The sequence below is a fragment of the Temnothorax longispinosus genome, chromosome 4 (assembly GCF_030848805.1).
Source record: "Temnothorax longispinosus isolate EJ_2023e chromosome 4, Tlon_JGU_v1, whole genome shotgun sequence".
Taxonomy (NCBI): domain Eukaryota; kingdom Metazoa; phylum Arthropoda; class Insecta; order Hymenoptera; family Formicidae; genus Temnothorax; species Temnothorax longispinosus.
The window spans coordinates 7600067-7618826 of record NC_092361.1 but is presented as its reverse complement, the minus strand read 5'-3'; the positions used below and the strand labels follow the sequence as shown (position 1 = coordinate 7618826).

Below are 18760 nucleotides of genomic sequence, written 5' to 3'. Positions count from 1 at the left end.
CGAATAGTCCCCACGAATTCGGGGCGATATTTTAATTCACGCATCGATTCAAGGACATCGACACCTTTACGAAGTCCTAATTCTCGATCGCTTTCCGTTTGCTTTGCCTTGCGTAGAACATCTTCGTTGTACAAATGCGCGGAAACTTTATCGCCGAATTCCATAAGCTCATTAGCTTTTTGTCTACGCCAAGCATACGTTGATTGGGCAGTGACTTCCCTAGCGACTCGTTTTCTGTTCTCTTCTCGCAGTTGGCGCTTCTTTTTATGCTCAATTTCTTTTGTGTTACTTGTTGACACTTGCAGTGTGAGTCCATTTTCGGTTGGTTTGTCTAAAGCGTAGAAATTAATTTCAACATTACATTCAGTACAAGAACCTTTTATCATTACATATAATTCCCCGGGATTCTCGTTAATTTTCGGATTTTTAAAAGTATAACAACATGGCAACTTATGTTCTCGCCACAATTGCTCCTGAAGTATACCAGTCCAACCCCGTCGTAATACTTTATAATTCCTATCTTTGTACGATACATCACGCGCACGAATACTATTCCAATCATCGCCTGAAATAGTGATTGTCGCTCTAAGTGGTGATAATAATTCACGAGACGCATTCATTGACCAGTTTGAGTGATTTGAGTCACAACTGCGATTTTTTTTTTTTAAGTTGATATTTTGAGATTTTGCCCAACGCCATGCCATTCTCTCAGCATATCTTGGATTTTGTGATCATTCCGAGAAATGTATAAATACATGTGCTTTATCGATATTTCGTTTCGCATTTTTAGGACTGCGTCATTCCAAACGCTTTGCGATAATGATTTTAGTTCTCCGCTATCGTTGAAAAATATCAAATCTTTTACTGAATCGAAAATAATTTTGACAGAAAATTTTGCTGCGCGTGGCATGTTTATCGGCTCTTTCTGAGAATCAGTTTAATCACTAAACTTGTATTTTCTAAATTGGTAAAATTTTCCGTTTATAGTCAGAGAACTAGAAAACTAAAGTTACTGAAGCTTTACAATCTATGCGAGCATATTAAGCACGAGTAAATAGAAGTCGCCCTGTACGGGAATAAGGGGTAATGTAGATAACACAATTTTAAATACAGTAAATAAGCTATTAAAAATAAAAGAGACAGATTAAGAGAGTATTACGAAAACAGAAAAATAAAAAAAATTAAAAGGGTAATACGGAATTCGAGAAGATAGATGTATGATAAAAAGTGAATCGAAATTTGCAAATAACGTCTGTTTTATTTATCGTAAATATACGTTTAAATCAAGCCTCGTCAAAGTCAACTCGCGAGCTGAACGCGCTTCCACCTATCCGTCGTCTCGCTAGATTACGGGCCTGTCCGAAGTCAGCGCACGAGCCGAATGCGCTTCCACCTCTCCGCCGTCTCACTAGTTAAATAACTGAAATGTACTAGTTTGTATCTTAAAAGAATAAGATATAAAGATGCCAGGTTGCATATACAAGTAGCATGAAACCACAGAAAAGGGACACAAGCGCGAACGCGTGCGACGCAGGACGTTCTCGGCAGTGTAGTGACGACGGCAACAACGCGATGCTCTTCTGTTCGAGACGCGCCGGCAACCAATGTTGATATATAGCCGTGCTATCGTACTATAGCTTGAGCGATTGAATCGTTTGTCACATACTATCTCCACGTGATATTATTCATTTTTAATATTTAATAACTTGATTATTATTACGAATTTCGCAAAACGGTATAAAACTTCTTGTTCATCTTATTCCATTCTACTTCCTTGCAAACAATGGCAAGGGTGTATTAAGCCTTTGTAGAATTTAATATCATTACTTCACTTTTCAATTATATTGTTGAAAAGTTACCGAAAACCGTATTTTGTTGCTATTGAAATAATATAGTAATATACATATATAGTTCGGGAGTACAAGTAAATATTAATGATAGAAAAACAGATCGTAAACATATTTCGATCACGCCTAAAAATAGCCAATATACTTCTGTCAATTTTGACCAGATTGTATATATCTACTCCTTAAGGCACAAATGATTCTTTATCAAATGACGTTAATGAAATTAAAATACCTCGAAGATAATTCTGACCATTTATTAATCACTTTGCATTTGTTTACCCTTTAAAGTAAAAAAAATGAAAAGAGGTACAAACACGGGTACAACCAATTCTCTGTCAAACCCTATAGATCGTTTCGCGATATCTTAAAAAATAGCAGAATTACCGTTTTAGCGTTAGTCTAATAATTTAAAATAATTGTACTTCCGAACCCTTTGAGGTACAAACGAAATAAAAAGCAGTACAAACGGGTACTAACGATTCTCTGTCAAACCCCGTTGACCGTTTCGCGATATCTTAAAAAATAGCGGATTTACCGTTTTAACGTTAGGTTGTAACCGAACTATATGTAATCGGGCTACGGGAGTAGGTAAGCTAGGCCGGTTCTAAGCCATGGGGCAATGAGGGGGGGTGAGGGGCGGGGGAAAACCGCGGGCGGGGGGGGACCGCGGGCGGGGGGGACCGCGGGGGGGGGGGGAACCGCGCGTTTCGGCGCCGCGGAGGAGGGGGAGGGGGAACCCGCGTGTTTCGGCGTCGCGGGGGAGGGGGAGGGGGGGAACCGCGTTTTTCGGGCGCCGCGGTGGAGGAGGAGGGGGGACCGCGTTTTCCGGCGCCGCGGGGCGAGGAGGGTCCACGTTTTCCAGCGCCGCGGGGTGAGGGGGTCCGCGTTTTCCGGCGCCGCGGGGCGACCGCGTTTCCGCCGCGCCGCGGGGCGAGGGGGGATCCGCGTTTTCGCCGCGCCGCGGAGCGTTCGCGTTTTCGGGCGCCGCGGGGCGAGGGGACCCGCGTTCGCGTTTCGCCGCGCCGCGGAGTCCGCGTGACGTCACACGGCACGCTCGCGTTATCTCTCCCTCGTAGATGTTTCCCCCGTCCCCCGGTCGCGCGCGTCTTCTCGTTCGCGCGGTGTCTCGCGCCCCCGTCCCCCCCCCGTTCGCGCTCACGATCGCGTTTAAATAAATTTATATTATACATAGAAAATTTGCTTACCACCGCAGGATTTGAACCAGAAATCCCTAACTCTTGAGTCAGTCACCTTCAGAATTCAGGCCATTGTCTCTTAATTTACACAATAATATGTATACACTAAAATACTGCAGGCTATTTACACAGGCTATTTACACAGTTAAAATTTACACAAAAACACACATAGGACACAGATTACACGGTGAAATCAGATATAATGGGTCTCCACAAGATGAACAAAAGAGACCATCTATGAGGATATACGGACATGTGGCATGTCTGCGAACAGCGTATAACATCGAGAACAATCCGTGTATTCTGACAATGCATGACGCACAAAACTTCATATGTCCTGGAGTAAAATAAAAGTATATGCAACACATCTTTGTCAGAGGGTGTAACATATTCACTTCTGCTTGATTCAACACTCTGAAAATTTCGTCCGGAATATCCTCATCAGACATTTCACTATCATAACACGAATCGTCCGACAATAATGCTTCATCATCAACTTCCATTTCTTCCTCGTCATTCACTTCCATTTCTTCAACGTTTGCTTCAACTTCCATTTCATGTCCTTCAAACTGTAATTCTTCGAAATCCATTTTTACTTTAATGATGAAACCGCGGTGTTGCACTAACACGTCTAAATCAATTAGACGTTATATTCTCCACCGTCTTCTCGACCGTCCTCTATTCTTTCCCAATATATTTGGTAATAGAGAAACATCCAGTTCGATTGGCGATTGGCGATTCCGATTTCGCGACGGATGCTTTCCAGGAAAAAATCTACAAACGCATATATGCGGCCTCTCTCTTCGCTTCATACGATGTCTCTTTTAAACATTTCATGATCATCAAAATCCCGCCACATTAGTATTTCACGACATTCATAAAATTCGAGAAACTTCCGATGCGATCGGAGATCGGCGATTCCGATTTCCCGACGGATCAGATATCTCGTTACATCGACGGTCCGCGGATCCCCATTCCTCACGAACGGATCGTTGATTTTCACGATCGGTTTCCCTTCAGGATAGAACACTGGTTTGCAAAGTTCTGCATACTCGCTCATATCACGTTAAATTCGGTGGGCCTTGATATACAGTAGCATTAAGATGGTCAGGACGAACCAATTGTCTGTATAAGCCGCACGATCAAGCACGCCAACCGACTCTCACTTCCAGTCCTCGACTACTGAGCGTACCATCAAATTCATCCTTCTACATCTCACTATTGTCACATCGTTTGTTTATCATATCTGATTTCACCATGATCTCAGCATCCATACAATTGCGCCTTCCGAAAAATCTACAATGTGCAGTTTTGCACGTGTGCGATGAAGTCACCGCGAGACATATTCTCGAAAACGATATCGCACCATTAACTTTCAATGGTTTAATCTGTAATACTGCTATTGAACAGCTATTAAACAGCTAAAAACAGCTATCAAACAGCTATCAAACAGCTATTGAACCGCCATGAAACAGCTAAAAACAGCTAAAAACAGCTATCAAACAGCTCTTGAACCGCTATGAAACAGCTAAAAACAGCTAAAAACAGCTATTGAACAGCTATCAAACAGCTAAAAACAGCTATCAAACAGCTATTGAACCGCTATGAAACAGCTAAAAACAGCTAAAAACAGCTATCAAACAGCTCTTGAACAGCTATCAAACAACTAAAACAGCTATTGAACCGCTATGAAACAGCTAAAAAACAGCTATCAAATAGCTCTTGAACAGCTATCAAACAACTAAAACAGCTATCAGTATAACTGCGATCTGTATAACCGCTATTGAACAGCTATCAAACAACTAAAACAGCTATCAGTATAACTGCGATCTGTATAACCGCTATTGAACCGCTATCAAACTTCTTTTAAACAACTAAAAAAAAACAGCTCTTGAACAGCTAAAACATCTATATTATACCACAAAGTATGTAGGAAAAGGAAATAAAACATTTATATACATATATAGTTTATTTATAAAAAAATCATAATTTTTTCTGGTGTCGCGACCACCAGTTAAATATTTTTAATACATTTTGTAATGCGCAATTCTTAACATGTTTTCCGCATCTTACAGTATTAGTAACATCTAGATTATTTAAAGATTCAATATCTTCGTAATCTGCATCCAAAGTCTCAATTTTTAGATGTTTTCTCGCTTTATTCTCAAGCAGATCCACCAGCCATTCTCGTTTCTGACATCCCTTGACATACACAAGAGTCGATGTCTCGTCGCCCTCTCCAAGTACGGCCGATGTAATTAGATGTTTCGCCATGCTGTAGGACACGTTTCCGTCCTCCCATCGTAGTCCATGGTGATTCGCAATCAACCAGGAAGCGCATGATCTGTCGGATTTCGTGAGGAGACTCCATGGCATGGGACATGTAAAAATGTAATGCGCCAAAACGGTCCCGTTTCTCAGAACCGCCACCTCTTTCACGACAAATTTCATCCCGACGGTGAATCCTTGCAGATCGACAAACGTCGGTACGATCATGACGAAACGATGGAGCAATCTGTATCTTATCGCAGTACATCAGTGTATCTTATATCGCAATATCTACTTATATTGAATATCTGCTGATATTGCAATTTACATGAGTTTGCGCACTACATTAGACAGCGGGCAGTATTCGATTACGCGATCATGCAAGATGAGACAATAGGCGGTAGTATTTGCAGGTACATTTTCTTTACAATCAAATTCTATTCGCACATCCACGGTGGCGCTCTTGACAGATTCGTTTTGTCGCGAGCAATCGATGACAACAAAAGGTCCTTCCACCAGGAATGTATACAAGCTGCAAAGCGTATCGAAGGAATCGTATCCGTAATAAGTTTTACGAAAACGCGCATATTACATATCGAAAAGAACGGCGTATCGATTTTTACCAAAATCCAGATTCATGTCATCGTACGGATAAAATTCGGAGTTTAGATAAAGTTTCACGTTGGTCAAATTACAATCATCGAATACGCTAACATTTTGAGACATGATATTCTTGCGGCCGGTCTGCAGCGCAAAGATAACGTACCGCGGCTTCTCCAGCTGAGTCGCCGTTTTGACGGCCCACGAATGCTTGGTCGTGCTCTGCAACATGGGATACTCATACAGATCCCACGAACGGAAACTGACACTAAGATATCGCCCGCTTTCCAAGGCCCGTAGCATAGATAGCTTATTGACCTCGTTTAATGTAACGTGAGGCATTCGCCACTGTATTTTAAACAATTCGATTTCCGGCTCCGTCGCAGGATTTCCTACAATGCAATTGTTATCGCTACGCGCTCGTATCAAAATTAATTCGTGACGAGCGTTAACAACCACGCGTTTGTAATCTTCGCAAAAGCCCAGCAACAACTTGAGCGGTACGCAAAAGTTGAAGTATCCTTCCGGTATGCTCGATGTAACGTCCCAGCCAGCATTCCGCATGAGTTGAGAATCATTATACGATAGCGATACGTAGTTCTTGATGGTACTGGTTATGCCAACGTTTCTGTTGCGATCAATCTCCACACCGTTGAGCTCGTATCGAATTTCATCAAACATGAACGCCACGCAATTATTCGCAAGCGTTGTCACAGACTCGTCATTTTTTCTCTTTATTACCAATCGTCCTTCAACGTAGAGAAAGCTCTCGCACGGCAACGTGTATAAATCCTGCTGTTGTATGGGTATTCTTATCTCATCGTTATGTCCAAACGTTGTGTTGGCGTACGGATTGTACGTGTGTGTCTCAATCTTGACGACGCTATCGTCAAAGATCGGTTCACCTCCAATGTTTAAGATATTAGCCATTTCGTACGACGAAACCCAATGATTTCAAAAATTCAATGTTCGACGCAGTGAGTTTCTTCTTTGGCGATCGGATTGTCTTTTTGTTTCTCGTCTGTTGCACCTGCTCAGCTTCGTTCAGTACGAGCATCTCACGTTATCGCTGTCGTCTTCGTACATGCAGTCTAACGGTGATCTCTTCTCCGCGAAAATCAATCAATCGACCGTCCTGATCCACGATACGAAGCGTCAAGTCCGAAATGCTCCGTACGATGATCGGAAGGTAAATGATCTGTGCCGGCGTTTCCGATATCTTATATCCTGGTGGCACGCTCGGTGAAAACTCGTGTATCGTGTGCACGTACTTGTCGTTGCTGTACGCACCCGCGGTCACGTTACACTCTATGCGAATAATGTTTACGTTGATGATATTTAGCGGAACATCCGATTCGTGCCATTGTCGCGGCTCCAGCACGCGATTCGCTGAAAATCCCAGCAGCGATCCAATGTTGTTCGGTTTTGTGAAATTTATCCGATAAGCGCACTTGATCTCACTCTTCATCGTATTGTTATTAGCATGAATAATAATCAATGGGTGCGGTTCATCTTCGTTTGTCGAGACATTATTGGATTGGTCCCATAAAAGAGCGCGTTTCAGATACATGTATATATCACGCAGTTCGTACGATCCTTCGGGAATGGTAATCTCCTTGTCGTCGTCGTCATAGTAGAATTTATTGTTCGACGAATTTACATTCGGTATCGTGTGATAGGTTTCAAAATCTGTTAGACCGAGCTCGTAATCGCCATCGCTCAAATCCACGGCGGGAAAGTAGCTTACCGCGAGGATGCTGCTCTTGCCGGTGAGCGTAAATGTCAGTGACATGTTTGAATGAATACTGAGATTAAACAGCGTAACGCCGGTCTTTAAATTGATTGTCAACCGACTGTAGAAAACGCAGACACAGTTGTCCGCAATTGCTCTGATCGTATCGCTGATAAGGTGTGCGATTGTACTCTATTACATTGTTCTCTAGATACTGCGTCAATTCTCTCGGTGGTCGAAGATTGCCAAAACTGTCGAAATATATGGCACGATCTCCCCTCTTCGCGTACGCCACCCAGTGAGTACCCGGTCCCTCAGTATTATCCAAATTCACGATACCGCTCTCGTTTCGACGTATACCGCCGATCGGTAACGAGTCGCGCATGAAAATACCTCTAAAATATGGAATGCGCATATGTTTTGCCAATTGTTGCAGTTGTACATTGGTAGTTACACCCTTGGGAATTTTTAGCGTCTCTTCGACGTTTTTTTTTTTCTCGAGATTCTTCGTCCGCGTTTGTATGGAGCGAGATAAAGTCCGTGACCTTCCATGGCGCGATTGTGACGCTGCATCTCTTCCAGCTGACGTCGCGCGGCTTTGTTATCATTCACGGCCTTTGCGACTCCCGCCGCTCCGCCGACGAACGAGCCGAGAACCCCTAATAACGGCAGGATCGGTAGGATACCGCCGCGTTTCGCTACCGGAAGTATTTGCTTGGTCTTCTTCTTTTTCTTCGTTTTCAAACCCATACCGAGTTCGTTTTAGCCTTCATGGCCGCCCAGACGGCTGTAGCCGCAGCTCTCTCTCCGAGAGTCGAATCGTTCGCGGTGACACGTTTTCGCGCTTCCGCGGCGAGTATATTGTCTGCCACGTGTCGTTCTGCGAGATCGTTGCTACGCGAGTAGGCTATGTCGTGCTCGCGACACGCTGCGTCCAATGGATTAATACCCCGATCACCTCTTGCCAATCGTGTTTCTAAACGAGTTCCCGGTCCGCAAAATTGATAGCCGGGGATATGTAATTCGATCGGTAGCGCGTTTATCGCGCGATTCAGCAGACCTCGACCTATCTTCGGCGGCATTCGCCGCAGTTTTTTATCAACGGCGGCGGACCGTCGATGTGCGTTTGCTGACACGGCAAATTATAATGTATTAAACAGCGCCGATATTGCTGAACCTCCGAATCTGCCTTGATATGTTCGGGAAGCTTATCCCACAAATAATCTATGTGATTATAAAACTGTCGCAGTAGAATGACCTTTGGTATATACTTTAACTGCTCGGCGGTTAAATCGTAAATATCGCTGTTATCCGACACGAGCAGAAACATTTTAAAGACTGAGCATCTCAGCTCTACGCGTCTCTATAAATAGGCCAGCTTTCTCGATACTGCATTTCATTCGTTGTGGAGGGGAGGTAAAATGCGGTTCGTACGACAATCGCGGACGATCAAAGTGACAAACTTTGACGATAGGATGCCGTTAACGAAAGAGGTACGCAAACATGGAGGCATGCTACCGATTTCTATACGCGGTATCATCTGCGGTCCGTCAAATTGCGGCAAGACAAACGTCTTGATAAGCTTGCTGGAAAGTCCGCACGGTGTACGTTTCGAGAACGTGTACGTGTACTCGAAATCGTTGCAACAACCGAAATATCGATATTTGGAGAATATACTAACATCGATAGAAGAGATTGGCTACTTTACGTTTTCGAATAACAGTGACGTCATTCCACCGAGCGAGGCGCTCCCGAATTCTATTTTTATCTTTGATGACGTGGCGTGCGACAAGCAGCATACAATAAGAGAATACTTTGCAAAGCGGCCGGCACGCGGACGTTGACTCCTTCTATCTTTGTCAGACGTATGCAAATATACCGAAGCATCTTATACGCGACAACGCGAATCTATTGATTCTGTTTAAACAGATGGTACCAATCTGAAACACATATACAACGATCACGTAAACAGAGATATGTCTTACGATGATTTCAGTAAATTGTGTCATACATGTTGGCAACAAAAGTATAGATTCGTGGTGATAGACAAGGACAGCGCGATTTCGAATGGTCGATACAGAAAAGGATTTAACGACTTTGCGATACCGAAACGTGGTTAGTTGTTGTCGACGCGTCGATTGAACAACGTTATCGCAACATGGACAGCAGCGAGGAGATTAGAGAGCGCGAGAGGATAGCAAATCAAATTGCGAAAACGAGCAATTCGATTCGCAAAAAATATCACGCCTTGAAAACTGGTAAAGTGGAGGAAGATATCGCGTTGGAGAGACACTTTAAGCCCATCATCGAGCCTCTAAGGCAGATTGCCGAAAACACCGTTGCTGGCAAAGAATCTGACGTGTCAAAGATTGAAAATGAAACGGCGTGGGAAGACGAAGAGCCGAAGCTCAAACGACAACGACCAAACGCCTCGTTTAACGACTCTGTAATGGCTTCAACTCCGGTTACGTTGAAACGATCGATAAATGTGCCATCTAATTTGAGCGAAATAACAAAAATTTTTAAACCGCGTAAACCGAAACGATCGAAAGGTCCATTGAATGAACCACCGATAACCTCTGCACCTTCCGTACAACCCACAGTGCTCGCAAACGAAGATGTTTTCGAAACCTCGAATGACCCACTCGTGACGTCCGTTCGACAGCAGTTGCAAACATCTGAGGGTCAAGAAACGTTGCGAGATCAATTGGGTCCATTGAGCCAAAAGTATGTCGGGGCAGTTCTGAGCGGCGATCAAGAAAGCGGTATGGACATCGCGTACGGTGTTAAATTCACCAACGATGGAATGATGCTCGGTAATAAACGTTTTGACGTGAACTACGCGGACAAGATAATTATCGACGGCATACGATACAATGGCACACGCGGTCTTTTCGAATTAATCTTTAAGAAATATCCTGATCATGATATCTACACAGAGGACGATATGCAAACATACAAGAGCATTCTGTTGATGACGAGTGCTCATAAACGCAATTATGATGCTCACGCTCAAATAAAGGACAACGGGGGATACAAGTACACACATATAATCGGGCCGTTGATTTTGGGTAAAAAAGCTGGAAAAGGTATACCGCGTGCCATGACAGGCAACAAGATCGATCATATAATTGCATCGTCGATTTCGGGTAAAAAAGCTGGAAAAGGTATACCGCGTGCCATGACATTAAACGACAACAAAATCGATTATGTTCATTGGGACGATCCCAACGAGCTTGTAGATCGTCTCCGATTGCTCGAAGCTTCGCGCCTAGCGGGTCACACCGGTCACGATAACGAAATCCTGTCGATTATCGAGGAACTTCGCGAGGCTGGACTTATTATAAATTAAGTGGCGCGACAATGAGTCATTCAATCAACATCGAAATGCCGATCAACAAGTTTGGTATATCGCTCGGAAGAGGCGGTGCGGAACCGTACTATCAATGGAGAGGATTAATCAGAAATTATGTGCGCGATAACGCTCTTTGCATGGTCGCCACCGACTTTGACGCGAAATCGCGCAAGATTCGACGGATAGCGCCGCCTGTAGATGATGGCGATGCAGCCAATAAACGTTACGTGCAGCAGAGCGTGCAAATTTTGAAAGATCGACAGGATGAAATGGAGAGAAAGATGGTCGCATTCCAGAATAACGTGCAAACTACCCTAAACGAACTTCAAAAGATGATTCATGATGTAATTGCGAATCATCGCGAATAGATAAGAACGTACATCTGATATCTGCGTCAGTTGCACGTCATCGTCATGGCTGGTAAGAAGCAATCAACTGAGAAACGGAGGCTTGTGGAAGAATTACACGCTCCTGCGAGAAGAAATTTTTCTCGAAGACGCGTCATAGTGCGCGGATACGATGACCTGTGGCAGGCGGATGTGGTCGAGATGCGCCCATACACGCGATTTAACAGAGGCTACCACTACATACTCACCGTTATCGACGTGCTGAGCAAGCACGCATGGGCCGTACCGCTCAAGACCAAGAGCGGACCCGAGGTTACAGACTGACAAGGGAAAAGAATTTTACAACGCAAACGTGCAGAAACTCTTGAAGAAACATAATATCAATCACTATTCGACATATTCCGTAATGAAGGCATCGGTCGTCGAACGATTCAATCGCACGCTCAAGAACGGCATGTGGAAAATGTTTACGCGCAATGGAAATTACAAATGGATCGACTCGCTGCCAGGTCTCGTATCGGATTACAACGCGCGAAAGCATCGAACTATCGGCATGCGACCCATCGATGTTACCCCCGCGATCGCCGACAAGCTCCTAACAACGGTGTACAGCCACGTAAAGATCGCTGCTCCCGCGCGATTCAAAGTGGGCGATTCGGTACGCGTGAGTAAATTCAAGACAATCTTCGAAAAAGGATACACGCCAAATTGGACCACGGAGGTGTTTAGAATCGTCAAAGTGCAGAAAACTAATCCTGTGACGTATCTGTTGGAAGATTCCTGCGGAAAACCCGTCGCCGGCGGCTTCTACGAATACGAGTTACATCGCGTTGCTAATCCCGACGTGTATCTCGTTGAAAAAGTTTTGCGCAAAAGAGGGGATGAGGTTTATGTAAAGTGGTTAGGATTTGATAATTCACACAATTCATGGATACACAAGAATAATGTATTGCAAAAATTTATTACAGTATAAAAATATACATATATACATATGATTCGAGTCATTTATTTTCCTAAATATCTAAATGTAATTACAATATATTTACAGCGGTATTGACAATATATTTACAATGGTATTTACAATATATTTACAATGGTATTTTATAATGTCCCCATGGCAGCGTTTCGGTAGAACCGGGTATAATGTATCGCTTATCATCGTACGGACTTAGAGCTATTTTTGTTTCGGACACGGTGTATACCTCGTGTTTTTTGGATCTTATGCAGGTTTGCTGTCGCGTCATTTCAATTTCGTCGCGCAGACACCGCGTGTAATCGTCGAACGTTATCAACCTGGCTACGACGTTACTCTTAACACCTTTAGCTTTTTTCGTATCTTTCTTACCGTCCACTCGCAAGGCGTACATCTTTGCTCTAAGCCCGACGAATTCGGTCATTATCGCACCGTTATTTTCGTCTTTCATTAAGCCCGGAACTTTTTTATTGACGAGTGGGATACCATACGTATTATCAATCGCGTAATCGCTAGTGTCAAATCTATGAATGTGGCGCTTCATGATATCATACACATCGTCGCACTCGATGTGATAAATGAGACTGTCAGTATCGGTGTACGTGACTTTACACTTGTCGCGATACAACGGTAACATGTACTCGTGATGAAATTCGTACAAACATGTCTTGGATATATCGAGGATGCACATACCCACATAGATTGGTTTGTCGAACTTTACCTCGAGTTTTCGCATTTCTATTGCTACTAAATTCTCCGAAAAGACGCTTCGGCTATGAAAATTTGGTTTCGCAATCATAGCCTCCGCGCCGTATCTACCCTCCCAATGAGTCACGAGTCGCACGTCAACGTGATTGCGCACATTCTCCATGGTTTTGCCAAACACGGCATTGTTCATCAATTTGTATAAATTTTTCTCGAAATCATTGTTGGCCAACGTTCTAAATTTCGTATTGAGGTCTATATAATCGCGAAGCCATGGAGATTGCGCGAATTTCAGTATACGGTGAATTTTTGATATACGGAGACCGTGACGAGTACACTGCTGCAGGTTGCGATAATGTATTACATAACGTTTCTTATCGTATAATGTTGCGAGGAGCTTGTCCTGCCGCTTGCCGGGTGGTTTATCGCGCGTCGGACAGAACGGTAGGTCAGTGTGCGCGTCGTGAAGATGTTGCGGATACTCCAAGTCGACTTCGAGAATGTAGCCTATCGAGGAATCCAACGCGACATCCATAACATTAAAATCGGTTACGTCGTCGACCCATTTAAAATCTGCGTATGGCAATGGTTGACTCATTGCCCAGCCGTATAAGTTATTTACATCAAAATACATGAGGTACGACGACGGTTTCGATGGATCGTACGACTGCATGTACTTGTTGTTGGCCAGCGCGTATCTGTTTGAACATTGACTCAAACCGCCGCGTATACCGCGTTCGATAAACATGACCATGTCAATGTCGGTGAGCAATTCGAAATTGATGTGTGTATGCTTCAACATAGCATCCCACGTAAAACCCGGTAGAGTATAATAATACGCCGGATCGAGTCCTAACTCGCGACGCAACTATCGCGAAAATTTTCAAAGATATCGGCCAACAGCAAGACATCGGTCTTGAGATATAAATCGCTGTAATCACCGAGCGTTCGAATGGAGAACCGCTGCCAGACGTCGACGGCGTGCGCGTAATCGCTCTCGGATACGGTGTCACCTGTCAATGAACTGTAAAACGAGTCGCGCGGTGGTAAACACAAGTCCTCCAATTTTTCGACGCAGTCAATGTATTCATATGGAAATACGCCTTTTCGTGTCAGCAAATTAAAATTTTCTGCGGATAATTCACAAAATTCGCGTTGCAATATTCGCAGTTTATCCCTTGCTGAGATAAGATGCCAATTTGTCGAGACTAGCAGTGAGAAACTTGTACGAATTGATAAATCGCAATTTGACGCACGTTTTCTTATCTTTATCTTCGGTGCTTTGAACGTTTTTTGTAAACGAAATATATTTTTCTTTTGTGATCGGGAGTAAATCTACATGTCCTTGTATGCTGTTGCTATTTCAGTTATAATAAAATGTGCATCGTATCCCGATAAATTATGAAACACTATGGGAATGCAATGCGAATCTTTATAATTTAAGTTACAATTCGAATGCGCGGGACCTCTGTATCGACCGGTCAGGTGACAATGGTCGCGTACTCGCACGTCGTCTGGCTCGAACGGTTCTTCGCACACGTGACAGTGCGTTGCGCTGTTAAACTTTTCCCACTCGTCTCGCGTGAAATCTGCCATGGGTACATTAGTGGACAATATAGTTTTTTACGTCGTGAGCTAAACGTCTTAGCTCCTCGGCGAACCACGCGACGCAATCCTTATCGCGACGAAACCGATACATAGATAACGACTCGTCGTACGAGCAACGCACGTAGTACCCTATGCTAAACACGCGATGATGCTGATATGTGTACCTGGACGTTTCCGGATCCGCTTCCATCTTCTCCAGGGTACACTCCATGTCGGCGTATACGACAAACGGAACTCGTTCCTTCCTGTTGTGATTTTTAAAGGCCAACCACTTGTCGTTATCGCTCGGTAACTTGATCGCGCAGTCATTCATCTCCTGACAGTCGACGGTGTGGGCAGCCAATTTCTCGTTGGAGCTGAAGTAGTGCAAACATCTGCAAAAAAATAAACGCAAATATTATAAATTTTTTTTATACACAAAATATTCTATATATTATTAAAAGAACTATAGGTACTTACCGATCGCAAAAGTATTTCCTGTGCTCTTTTTTACTGATTTGCGAGCTCACGAGGCGGGATAGGTTCTTGATCCACGCAAAATGTCCCACGTTGTCGTTATGCACGTACAGCAGATTTACGTGTCTGTCCATCTTTCGGTCAGTAACACGTATTGGCAAGATAACAAGTTTCTTGTTTTTTTTCTCGATGCTGTACACGTTGATGGAGATGTTGTTGTGATTTTCAAATTTTTTAATTTGATCCAACGTCATTGGAAACTCAATGTCCGTAAGATCTAGCACCGACGTGTAATGAGGATACGACGATTCCAGATCTGCGTGTCTCTCGGCTGGATGTAGAGCAGCCACCACTGACCATGCGAAACATGCATTGTCCATTGATCGCACGTTTATCACCGCCTTCTTCTTTTTAATTTCTTGCGGTATTTCCACAAAACACCCCGCGTGCAATGGATTGTATTTGTTCGCGTTTACCATTAAATTGAGTATACGCGACAACGCCCATCCGCTATCACGTTCCTGGAATTCCTCCAGCTTTGCTAAGGTAGGCTCGATGACGTGTTGCTTGTACCACTCGTGCAGATCGGACTCACGAAAGACTTCATAGTTTCTCGTTGCGATACTTTTATTCGCGCGTTTGTCACCCGCAACAAATTCACCATTAAACACTGTGTTAATTTTTACATTGTCATGTCGTTGCATGACGTTCCGCACACGATCGAGTACAATTTCTCTCGCATCTTTGAGAAATTGACGAGGGTCGATGTGTTTGGAATTTATCACCGCACCAGTCAATATACGGCTTTCAAAAGCCGTATCTATCTCGCGCCATCTAAGTCCTGTCTCACTCGCACTGTATCCCGCACCCACATGTACGAAACGTTGACGTACCGAGTCTTTCAAACCTTCGAGTCTTGCGATACAAGCGACCAATGACTGTTTGAGACCGATCGATGACTGATCGATTGATAATCGTGGCCGTTTAATTCGGCTTTGTTCTTCCAACGATTCGATAAACTCGTCGCATCGTTGCTCCCACGCGGCAAAGTCTTCCCTCGAATTTAACAGGGTGGATTGCTCCAACAACTCCTGCTCCATGTTATTGCACGATCCTCTTGCTAACGCCATTTGTTGCACTCACGACTTCCAGTTCTCGACTATTGAGCGTATCCCCTAGATTCGTCATTTTATATTCTACTAATGATGCATCGTTTGCTTATCATATCTAATTTCATCTCAGCAGCCGTACATCGGCGCTATTTGCAAAATTTGCAGTTTTGCACGTGTTCGATGAAATCATCGCGAGACACGTACGTTCACGAAAACGCGCCATTGACTTTCGGTAATTTGATCTGTATCAATGCAGCAGCCGTACATCGGCGCTATTTGCAGTTTTGCACGTGTTCGATGAAATCATCGCGAGACATGTCGCGACATGTTCTTCAAAACAATAACGCTCCATTGAATTATGCGAAATTGCAAATTTTGCAGTTTTGCACGTTCGATAAAATCATTGCGAGACACGTCGCGACATGTTCTTGAAAACAATAACGCTCCATTGACTTATGCGAAATTGCAAAATTTGCAGTTTTGCACGTGTTCGATGAAATCATCGCGAGACACGTATGCTCTTGAAAAGAAATCATATTTGATGCCCGATGAGGTGATCTCATCACGAATGTTCTTGACAAAGATATCACATTTAACGTATATGTGGATTGTGGTAGCGGTCACCATGCAGCAGCCGTACATTGGCGCTATTTTTGCAAGATTTGCAGTTTTGGGTATGTATAAATAGTCTACGAGGATTCTAGAGCGCAGTCGAGAGTTCGATACGGTTCGAGTACGTCGCAAACAGCCTCCAGATACGATGAACATTCACGGTGCGAACTACTACGTTCCGATTCAGGACGAAACGTGCGAGAAACAGCACAATGAGTAAGTACCGATAATTTTCATATATACCTGTGCAAAAAAACTTTTATAAACATATAATTGTATTTTTTCAGTTTTGATAAACCCCGCTACACGCCACGTATTTTGGGAAGGAGATTTGTGTTGACATCAACAGCGTATAAATTTTTGGATGTTGGAATCAACGCGGGACCTATGTCCTTTGTGGATATACTTATTGGCGATAACCGAGGCAATCGGATAATTCTGCTACATGCAACGTGGGTGACATTCATCGAAAAACGTGCAGATATACAGCGCATCGTGCAGTCATCGGCACCATCATCGCTAACGTTTCGAGATCTGGAGCTTGTTAAAATACGTGACGCAGATATTGTAAAATTGACGTCGTGCGGCACCAGCTTGTACATGAAACCGTCAACTGTACTCTTCCTGTTCGAACTAGAACATTGCGTCGAGAATGTGTATTTTCAACTATGTCAAAATGTTCACGGCGTAAGTGAAAAGTTCAAACAATTTGTAACAATTTTACGTCAAAATTGTATCACCGATAAATGTAACGCAGTTACAATCTTGCGTGACGTTTATGATAAAAATTCGATTATTGATTGCGAATTATTAGCCTACGCTTTGGATACTATTGTGTATAATGCGCTACATGACAAATAAATGCATATAATATGGTTAAAAAGTTTTTCCTTTTCATTTACCGTTCCCTTTTGTTAAGCTGTCTTTATTTAATAATTTTTGCATAATTTCTGAACGAGAACGCGCGAGAGAAAGAGACCGCGCGAACGAGAAAACTCGCGCAAACGGGGGGGGGGACGGGGGCGCGAGACACCGCGCGAACGAGAAGACGCGCGCGACCGGGGGACGGGGGAAACATCTACGAGGGAGAGATAACGCGAGCGTGCCGTGTGACGTCACGCGGACTCCGCGGCGCGGCGAAACGCGAACGCGGGTCCCCTCGCCCCGCGGCGCCCGAAAACGCGAACGCTCCGCGGCGCGGCGAAAACGCGGATCCCCCCTCGCCCCGCGGCGCGGCGGAAACGCGGTCGCCCCGCGGCGCCGGAAAACGCGGACCCCCTCACCCCGCGGCGCCGGAAAACGTAGACCCCCCTCGCCCCGCGGCGCCAAAAAACGCGGTCCCCCCTCCTCCTCCACCGCGGCGCCCGAAAAACGCGGTTCCTCCCCTCCCCCTTCCCCGCGACGCCGAAACACGCGGGTCCCCCCTCCCCCTCCCCCGCGGCGCCAAAACGCGCGGTTTCCTCCTCCCCCTCCGCCCCGCGGTTCCCCCCCCCCCCGCGGTTCCCCCTCGCCCCTCACCCCCCCCTCATTGCCCCATGGCTTAGAACCGGCCTAGCTTACCTACTTACGGGGTACGTGATTTTGTCCTCTAAGTCATCGGTCGCCACTCGGTTTAACCTTAAACTACCGAGAAGGTAGGTATTCGTAATGCAAACGACACAAAAGTTGAACAATTTGTTTAAACAATTTTATTTTTCGATCCCGCCACGGGTGCCTCGTCAGCATCGCCTGTGCTCAAGATACCGCTGGGTATGACCTTGGTCGCCCAGCCAGGGACACCGGTTGTCGCGACAACCGCTTGATCAGGTATATATACGTCAATCTCTCCTTAACCCTTTCTCCTTTTAAATTCCCGCCACGGGTGCCTCCTCTGTGTTGCTCTGCCTCAAGCCTCCGCTATCTATCAGCCGCCTGCCTCATTCGTGGAACCAAGATGGCGCGACAACCGC

General features: G+C 44.6%; 4 protein-coding genes and 1 long non-coding RNA gene across 5 annotated transcripts in view; 3 read left to right on the top strand and 2 right to left on the bottom strand.

Annotated features, from left to right (window-relative positions):
• LOC139811721 (uncharacterized) overlaps nucleotides 1-18760 on the top strand; it is a 398927-nt gene that overhangs the window by 351166 nt on the left and 29001 nt on the right. The gene's annotated exons all lie outside the window — the stretch shown is intronic.
• On the top strand, nucleotides 9600-10995 carry LOC139812014 (uncharacterized). The gene has a single exon (XM_071776602.1). The coding sequence runs from the start codon at nucleotides 9802-9804 to the stop codon at nucleotides 10993-10995; it is 1194 nt and encodes a 397-aa protein (XP_071632703.1). The 5' UTR covers nucleotides 9600-9801.
• On the bottom strand, nucleotides 12157-14629 carry LOC139811867 (uncharacterized). Its single transcript, XM_071776307.1, has one exon. It carries the CDS (start codon nucleotides 13823-13825, stop codon nucleotides 12434-12436), a length of 1392 nt encoding a protein of 463 aa, XP_071632408.1. The 5' UTR covers nucleotides 13826-14629; the 3' UTR covers nucleotides 12157-12433.
• LOC139811530 (uncharacterized) lies at nucleotides 14673-16831 on the bottom strand. Its single transcript, XM_071775793.1, has one exon. It carries the CDS (start codon nucleotides 16215-16217, stop codon nucleotides 15087-15089), a length of 1131 nt encoding a protein of 376 aa, XP_071631894.1. The 5' UTR covers nucleotides 16218-16831; the 3' UTR covers nucleotides 14673-15086.
• LOC139811404 (uncharacterized) lies at nucleotides 16960-17767 on the top strand. Its single transcript, XM_071775699.1, has 2 exons — nucleotides 16960-17027; nucleotides 17093-17767. Exons 1-2 carry the CDS (start codon nucleotides 16960-16962, stop codon nucleotides 17670-17672), a joined length of 648 nt encoding a protein of 215 aa, XP_071631800.1. The 3' UTR covers nucleotides 17673-17767.

Coding starts and splice junctions, on each gene's coding strand:
- LOC139811867 (XM_071776307.1), bottom strand. CDS start 13,825: ATGTTGAAGCATACACACATCAATTTCGAATTGCTCACCGACATTGAC.
- LOC139811404 (XM_071775699.1), top strand. CDS start 16,960: ATGAACATTCACGGTGCGAACTACTACGTTCCGATTCAGGACGAAACG. Junction 17,028..17,092: donor TGCGAGAAACAGCACAATGA/GTAAGTACCGAT, acceptor ATAATTGTATTT/TTTCAGTTTTGATAAACCCC.
- LOC139812014 (XM_071776602.1), top strand. CDS start 9,802: ATGGACAGCAGCGAGGAGATTAGAGAGCGCGAGAGGATAGCAAATCAA.
- LOC139811530 (XM_071775793.1), bottom strand. CDS start 16,217: ATGGCGTTAGCAAGAGGATCGTGCAATAACATGGAGCAGGAGTTGTTG.